The 8926-nt window shown below is 46.5% G+C and overlaps 1 protein-coding gene across 4 annotated transcripts in view; it reads left to right on the plus strand.

The window, feature by feature from the left end:
* Nucleotides 1-321: 321 nt before the first annotated feature.
* PDXDC1 (pyridoxal-dependent decarboxylase domain containing 1) overlaps nt 322-8926 on the plus strand; it is a 65075-nt gene continuing 56470 nt past the window's right edge. For 3 of the 4 annotated variants that reach the window (XM_011983652.1, XM_011983654.1, XM_011983655.1), the window contains exon 1: nt 322-745. In XM_011983652.1, the coding sequence (XP_011839042.1) occupies nt 725-745 (21 nt within the window). In that variant the 5' untranslated portion in view covers nt 322-724. The remainder of the gene's footprint in view (nt 746-8926) is intronic. The other variant, XM_011983651.1, reaches the window with a different exon arrangement.

Below are 8926 nucleotides of genomic sequence, written 5' to 3' on the forward strand. Positions count from 1 at the left end.
TACCTGACAAGTTATAATTGTTACATGAAGGAGGCTGGCCCAGTTGTCTGAACAATTTTTTCCAGTCTATAATTCGGCGGGAAGGTCTGAGACAAACACCTCTGCTTAGATCAGTGCCTTCGCCGAACAGCGTTCACCAAGCAGCCCCCAAACCCAAAAACCCCAAGTCCCTGGGCGCCGAGGACGCTGTGAGTCCTGCGCATGTGCAAGGGTGCTCGCTCGCTCACCGCCTTCGTGGCGAATGGCCTGTTCCATTCTCGAGGGATGACGGCGGGAGGGGAGGCGGGAGACTTGGAACCCTGGGTCCGGAAGTGCAGGTGCGTCACTAGTATTTCCAGCCTTTCACTCCATGAATAGTACTTTGTGATTATTATACTTCTACCTTGTTGATTCCGACAGGCTGCTGGAAAGAGTGAGTTTGGTGAACAATCCACCGGGCATCCTCCCCTTTTCACCTACGCACGTTAAGGAGGGCCGGCGTGAGGCCCAGGTACGGAATCCCAGAGGGCTCCGCCCACCTCCACGGGGCCCCGCCCCGCCGCCCCGCCGCCCCTCAACCCGCAGGTTCGCCAGCCCGCGGCGCCGCTGGGCAGCTCCTCCTCCTCTCCGCCCCGCCGGCCACGGGCGCGGAGGACGTCAGCGCTGCCAGCGTGGAAACAGCGGCGGGGCGCGGGAGGAGGAAGTAGCGCCCGGGACCATTGGGCCACCACCGGCCGCCTCAGCCATGGACGCGTCCCTGGAGAAGGTCCGTACCGGGAGGGGGCGATGGGGACGGCGCTGCGGCCCGGGGCTCCCGCCTCCGAGGCGACTGTTTGCCAGTCTCAAGCTGCCATTGTGACCCGGGCAGGGGGACGCGGGCTGACGGGCCCCGCCTGAGGAGGCCTCGCCAGGAGGGCGGCTGGGGCCCGGGCGCGTGACGGGACCGGGTGTCTCTCGGGTCCCCGTGGGCCGAAGAGGCTGGGCGGGGTTCCGTGGGGGCCGTGAGGGGCCCGGAGCCCAGAACTGGGACCGTGGGGCCGACCTTGGGCCCTGCCGAGGTTCCGTGAGTGGCCGGCCTGAACTCGGCTGGCCCTTTCGGAGGACTGGGAGCTCTCCGTTGGCGACCCCAGATGCTCCCGGAAAGAAGCCGCAGTTATTTCGGAGCCAGCTGCAAACCTGTAGGTTTTTCTTGGTCTCCAAGTTAGGAATGAAAATTGCTAAAGCGGTAGTTTTCCAACTTCAGCCTGCGTGGGAATCACCTGGGGCCTTTGGTAAAATGTGGAGGTTCAGTCCCGGGGTCAGAACCTCTGGGGGCGGGACCGAGATCTGCATGTTTAACCGCCACCGTCCCCCTCCCACTCCGCCCCACGAAGGTGATTCCGATGCTAAGCCTGCGAACACCGGGCGGTAGAACCTCTATGAGTTCCAGAAAGGGGTGGGTATTGCGTAGATTGCGAATTGAGTTTCAGGGATCGCAGCTGCCCCACAACTTCCTGGCTCCCCCTTTCCAGTGGCGAAGAGATATCCCCGAGTCAACTCCAAATCCACTGGTAACAGAGCCTACCTCTGATTTCCTTTTAGGGGAACGGCAGCGTGGTGTACCTGGCTGACTACTCTACCATGTGAAACGGATTCTCATTGTCCCAGTGTTAGGGCTTGTAAATGGGAACCGGTTTCGGTTTCTTCATGGATTCCTGCTTTCGGTACCTGACATTCTGCCCTTCCTCAAAGCCCTTCTCTCTGTTCCAGCTTGGGAGTCAGCTTGTCCAGTCCAGTGCACACCCGGCTTTTCATGCATGTGGCATTCAGGAGCAATGCTAGTGTTTTAAGACGGCTACATTTGAATTTTGAGCTGGTAGGAATAATATATTTTGTCTTTTTTCAAGGCAGCAGCTACTGTAGATTTGTTCACTTGTCACTGGAGAGTTGAAGGCAATAATTGTAAAAGGCCAGATGTCTTCATGTGCTCATAGTGGTGTAGCCTACTCCTCGGTTGCTTAGCATACATTGGATGGAAGACAAGAAAAAGATAATATGGTTTTCTTGTGCCATCTCTGGAGTGAATGTTATGTGTTTTCCTGGCTGGTAATAAAGTCTTTACCGTCTTCTGATTAGCAGAGTGTCTACCTTTTGGTACTTTGAGTTTGTCCAGGTGAGTGGTTCTTAAAGCAGGGGGCAATTTATTTCCCCAGGGGACATTTGGCTATCTCTGGGCATATTTTTGATTGTCACAATGGGGGCAGGGAGGTGCCACCGGTACCTAGTGGGTAGAGGCCAGGGACACAGCTAAACATCCTACATGGTACAGGACAGCTCCCCACGCTGGATAATTCTCTGGCCCAAAATGTCAGCAGTGTTGAGGCTGAGAAATCCTGGTCAAGATCATGTTTAAACCACCAGCAGTTGAGTACAAAATGATGCAAAGTGGTGTTTTCAATTTCCTAAGAAGGTGGATGGGCTTCATGTGATTGTAATTGGAATCCTAAAGAACTGGGATGATCTTTCCTCCAGGAGTAATTAGCCTTTATAGGAAAATCTGCAGAGTGGGTCGGAATCCTGCTTTAAATACTTCTTTTCTGGCATTTGATCAGTAGATTACAGTGGTTGCTCCCTAAGTGTTAATTGATGATAAAATATCTTAAACTCTCTCAATGAAGGTATCAAGAGGGACTGCAATTCCAGTGTGTTTGATATTGGAGCATTCACAAAAATTGCAGTGATCTTTTAGGAATTCAGAACATGTGGGCTGGAAGTTTCTGCCTTAGGTCAGTGTGAAAATTCTGAGTGTAAGTTTTTCAGAACTATGACTGGGACTTACTTTTTTTTTTTTTTTTTTGAGATAGAGCCTCGCTCTGTTGTCCAGGGTGGAGTGCAGTGGTGCGATCTCCGCTCACTGCAACCTCTGCCTCCCAGATTCAAGTGATTCTTCTGCCTCAGCCTCCCGAGCAGATGTGACTGCAGGCGCATGCCACCACACCCGACTAATTTTTGTATTCCCAATAGAGACGGGGTTTCACCTTGTTGGTCAGGCTGGTCTCAAACTCCTGACCTTGTGATCCGCCCATCTCAGCCTCCCAAAGTGCTGGGATTACAGGTGTGAGCCACTGCGCCTGGCCGGGACTTACGTTTATATTCCCTGAAGTAATAGAGGGTCTTAGATGGAATGAACAATTTATGTTGGTGCTAATTGGGCAGAAAAGAAAAAGCATTGCTGTGATGTGAGTGTTGATGACTTTATGTTCTGAAAAATAGTCTGAGTCAAAGTGAAACATGTAACTGTGTTCATTATTCCTGTTTCTTTGAGGAATAGACTATGCTGCGTTAAATTCTATGTTGTTAGTATAAACTTGAGAGCTATGTGAGCAGTTATGAACCCATTTAAACTGATCCTTGCATAATTTATACTGATTACAGAAACCACAATGTTATTTGATACTCACCCTCTAAAATTTAAAATAACATCTCTCACTTTAAAATGTAGTATGTGAAAAAAAAATGTGGTATGGGATCATCTTTTAGTAGAATCACTTGATGATTGGGATTTGGTCCAAATATAATTCTGTCCCTTGCTTTTTCTGTTGATATGTAAACTTGCAGACCTGTGATAGCAGAGCCATTTTCTTGTCATGATTTGCTTTTCTTTCACAACAGTATCAGTTTTGTTGTATCTGAGATAGTGATGTCCCAATAAATCAGATGATCAGGTGGGTTAATTGAGGAGGCAAGGAATTCAAATTAGGAGAGTAGCAGTAGGGGCTTTGCCCCCGCCCTCCACTGTATGTTCAAGGCATAAGGAACAAGGCCCTGTAGCAGAGCCTCACAGTGTGTACTTATGTTAATATTCAATAAAGAAAATGCCACAGGAAGTAATCACTATAATGATGAAGATTTTAAGTTATTAAACACATACACCTTTCAGTAAAAACCTGTTATAGTATTATTTTTGAGACAGGATCTCTCTCTGTCACCGAGGCTGGAGAGCCGTGGTACAATCTTGGCTCACTGCAACGTCCGTCTCCAGGGCTCAAGAGATCCTCGTGCCTCAGCCTCTTGAGTAGCTGGGACTACAGGCATTCACCCCCACACTGAGCTAATTAAAAAAATTTTTTTAATCGAGACAAGGTCTCACTATATTGCCCAGGCTGGTCCCAAACTCCTGGGCTCAAGCCGTCCTCTTGCCTTAGCCTCCCAAAGTGCTGGAACTATAAGCATGAGCCACCATGCCAGGTCAAAAGCTGCTACTCTAAACTTGTAGAATGGCCCAGACCTTTTTCTGTTGGTTAAGAAATCTCATTCTTCCTGGGTATTATGTTTAGACAAGGTATGCTACAGTTTGTTTTGCATTTACTTTAATTCTATCCTTGAGGAAACTTAGAGCAGTTTCTCAGCGTCCGCACTACTGATATTTTGGGTCAGATAATTCGCTGTCGTAGGGGCAGGCCTGTGCATGGCAGCATGCTTAGCAGTGTCCCTGACCTCCGCTCAGTAGATGCTAGTCGCACTCCCTACCCCCAGTTGTGACAATAAGAAATGTCTCCAGATGGAGGCAGCTGTCCCCCAAGGGGTGGAGGGAATTGCCTCTGGTTGAAAGTCCCTAATTTAGGGAATCTAGAGCTACAGTTGCAGTTTGGTAGCCACTAGCCATATTTGGCAGTTTACATTGAGATTAAGATTAAACACAATTTAACATTCCTTTCCTCAATCATGCTGGCCACATTTCAAGTGTTCAACCACCACATATGGCTAATGTCTGCTACATTGGGCAGCACAGATGTGGAACATTTCCATTGCCAAAGAAGGTTCCACTGGACAGTGCTAAGAGCTGGCAATTTCTTTTTCTTTTTTTGAGATAGATTCTTGCTCTGTCGCCGAGGGTAGAGTGCAGTGGCACAGTCTTGGCTCACTGCAACCTCTGCTCTCCGGGTTCAAGCGATTCTCCTGCCTCAGCCTCTCAAGTAGCCGGAATTACAGGCGCCCACCACCACACCTGGCTAATTTTTGTACTTTTAGTAGAGATGGGATTTCACCATATTGACCAGGCTGATGTCAAGCTCCTGACCTCAAGTGATCCACCTGCCTTGGCCTCCCAAAGTGCTGGGGTTACAGGTGTGAGCTACCGTGCCCAGCCAATTACTTGTTATATCTAATTCTCATCTCTGAAAGAGGCAACTTTGACCCTGTTTCTGACCTCAGTCAGCACAACTCAGTCCATTTTTGGTTCTTGAACTCATCCTGAGCTAAGCATTTCTTTCCTCCTATTTGGGCCTAATTTTAGAAAATTCTTTGTCACCTTGCTGTTATGCTGGAGGTTTATAGCAGCATCAATAGAACATTCCTGATCATTACTTACTGATAAGGACTCCGATAATTTCTATTCCTGCTCCTTCCTTAAAAAGCATGAGAAAGGAACCCCTGTTAGGCAAGGTTGAAATGACCAGTGTATGGCTTTGTAGATCCCACTCTTTTATATAGAATGGCAGGAGATGAGAAGCTGTAATTGTAGCTTTCATATAAAGCCAAGTGCAATGTTATAATGTGAGGGTTTTGCATACAGGTGCATGGTGGCTAAGGCTGTAAATGATTATCTAATACTGGCTGTCAGGGAAAACTGATAGGACTCGGCCATAGTACAAAGTTCCTGATACTAGATACTTATGGCTTTGTTCATTCTTGATTTATTCAAGATTTCAGGGGAAGTCAGTGGCAGAGCTATTGATGGTCCCTATTTCCGTCTTTGCTCTACTGTGTCCAGGATTATGAGTTATAGGTAGAAGTTGCTTGAGCTTAATGTCATCCGTTGTCACCTAAAGCAGAAACCTGTTTTGATTTATATATATATATTTTTTGAGACAGAATCTTGCTGTCACCCAGGCTGGAGTGCAGTGGCGCAATCTCACCTTGATGCAACCTCTGCCTCACTGCAACCTCTGCCTCCTGGGTTCAAGCAATTCTCCTGCCTCAGCCTCCCAAGTAGTTGGGATTATTTTTGTACCACACCCATCTAATTTTTGTTTTTTTTATTTTTTATTTTTTTGAGATGGAGTCTCGCCCCGTGGCCTAGGCTGGAGTACAGTGGCTCAATGTCGGCTCACTGCAAGCTCCGCCTCCTGGGTTCACGCCAGTCTCCTGCCTCAGCTGGGACTACAGACGCCCGCCACCACACCCAACTAATTTTTTGTGTTTTTAGTAGAGACGGGATTTCACCAAGTGTTAGCCAGGATGGTCTTGATCTCCTGTCCTCTGCCTCGGCCTCCCAAAGTGCTGGGATTACAGGTGTGAGCCACTGCGCACAGCCAATTTTTGTATTTTTAATAGAGATGGGGTTTCGCCGTGTTGGCCAGGCTGGTCTCGAACTCCTGACCTCAAGTGATCTGCCTGCCTCAGCTCCCAAAGTGCTGGAATTACAGATGTCAGCCACCATACCCGGCCTTGATGTATAATTTTTATGAATCGAAGGTGAGCTGTGGCCAAAGCCCAGTGCTGAGTGCTGACAGAGACACCAGGTGAGTAAGATGTGATCCCTGCAGATCACTTTCTGGTAAGGGGTATACTTTTTGGATAAAACCTTGCATAGAAAGGAGGGATAAAAAGCACAGGAATTAAGAAACAAGTTGTGAGTGCAAGGAGCAAGTGACCAGGAAAGATTGTTTGGAAAAGATTTTTTAGGCAGAATATTTAGCTCAGAATTATGCTTTTCTAGAGTTTAATTATAAATGTAATGCAATTCTTTATGAGCGTGCCTCATATTATTGCTGGTAGATAAAAATCAAGAAACAGGAAAGCCATTTCATCTTTACCTTTCTGGTTTGATCGTGCACTAACAAGCCCTAGGAAACACTGCCTATGAAGAAGCTTATCTTAAGGAAGAGTTATAACAGTATCTGCTTCTGTTCAGCAATTTTCTTTTTGTTCCGGAATAAAGGTGTGATTCCAGTTAAATAGTAAAGTTTTTAGAAATAGAACTTTCCTATTGTATGCTATTTTTCCATTAGTGTCTTTATCTGGAAGTGTTTACTCATGTTATAAGGTCTGTGTGAATCGACACTGCAGTAGTGGTCTCTGGGAACACAGTTTTTTGGAACGTGGAGTTGGATCTCTAGCATCTCCAACATATATCTGAGTCAAGTGATTAGAGGCTTTTTCCCCCCTTCACATACTGCTCTCTGTGACTGAGATGTGATCTGTGCAGTTAACTTTGCTCCCTCCTTTCCACTGTCGGGTATTTTTGCCCTTTTCTTTTCTTTCTTTCTTTCTTTCTTTATTTTTTGAGACGGTATTTTGCTCTTGTTGCCCAGGCTGGAGTGCAGTGGCACGATCTCGGTTCACTGTAACCTCTGCCTCCTGGGTTCAAACAATTCTCCTGTCTCAGCCTCCTGAATAGCTGGGATTACAGGCACACACCAACACGCCTGGCTAATTTTTTGTATTTTTTGTAGAGACAATGTTTCATCATGTTGGCCAGGCTGGCCTCGAACTCCTGACCTCAGGTGGGCCACTGTGCCCGGCCTATTTTTGCCCTTTTCTTTCCTATTTTCCGCCTGTCTTCTTGAGGAATTTGTAAGGTTAAATACTCATAGTTACACCTTATACAATACTTGGCTAAGCCTTTGCAACTAGGAAGATTATGATGCTTAATGAGCCAGTAATTACAGTATGTCTTCATATTCTCACAGACACCCTCAAGCGTAGAGACCATGATGATTAAGAATAAGACTTTCAAATGATAGTATCCAGTTCTTAGAAGATGAGAGGAGACGGCTGGGTGTGGTGACTCATGCCTGTACTCCCAGCACTTTGGGAGGCCAAGGTGGGTGGATCACCTGAGGTCAGGAGTTCGAGACCAGCCTGGCCAATATGGTGAAAACCCATCTCTACTAAAAATACAAAAATTAGCCAGGTGTGGTGGCTCACGCCTGTAGTCCCAGCTACTCAGGAGATTGCACCATTGCACTCCAGTATGGGCAGCAGAGTGATACTCCATCTCAAAAACAAAACAAGAAGATGGGAGGAGACAAAAGTTGTGGTTCTTAATTAAATACTGTACTATTGAATCAGACAAAAAATACTTACAAATGTAGAAACTGAGACTCCAATAAGATAAAGCAGGTTTACAAGTCACTGTATCAACTTGGAGGATACCTGTTCCTGTCCTCTCATCCTTGGCCCATAAGGAACATTGTGTTCTTGCCGTGGCTTCTCAGAGGTATGTATTATAATAGATGTGTTTGGGGGACTTGTTTAACTATTGCTAGACAACAGGCACTGTTTGTTTTTCCCTGGGAGGAAAATAAATGCTTTTTGCAGAGATGAAGTTGAATGATTATCGCTATTCAGGATTTACCTTGTTCAGAAAGCTGTGGGAGGCAAGAGTAGTTGGTAAGTTAGGAACAGCTGTTTGGAGCTTTACCTCTTGCTTTTTATCTCAGCCGAAGATAGGTAGTGATTTTTTATATGTCTAATGCATATGGTATAAACTAGCATTTGATAACACCAAGGTCTTCTAATATGAGCAGCTGGTTTCTCTTTAGCCCTAAGAGGCCCCCAAAATAAGCCCTAAAAGTCCCCCAAATAAGAATATTTCTCTCCTGAAAAAACTTTGTTGAAATGAAAGTATTACATACTTCTATTATTGATGAATGTTACAATTAATATACTTTTAAAAATAAATTTTAGACTTTCTTTTCTTACAGAGGTTGCTTCTCTTAAAAGCCTTCTTTTGTCTGGCTGTGGTGGCTCAAGCTTGTAATCCCAGCACTTTGGGAGGCCGAGGCGGGCAGATCACGAGGTCAGGAGATCGAGACCATCATGGCTAACACAGTGAAACACTGTCTCTACTAAAAATACAAAAAATTAGCTGGGTGTGGTAGCATGCACCTGTGGTCCCAGCTACTTGGGAGGCTGAGGCAGGAGAATTGCTTGAACCCGGGAGGCGGAGGTTGCAGTGAGC

This window comes from Mandrillus leucophaeus, unplaced genomic scaffold (genome assembly GCF_000951045.1).
Source record: "Mandrillus leucophaeus isolate KB7577 unplaced genomic scaffold, Mleu.le_1.0 Scaffold253, whole genome shotgun sequence".
Lineage (NCBI taxonomy): Eukaryota > Metazoa > Chordata > Mammalia > Primates > Cercopithecidae > Mandrillus > Mandrillus leucophaeus.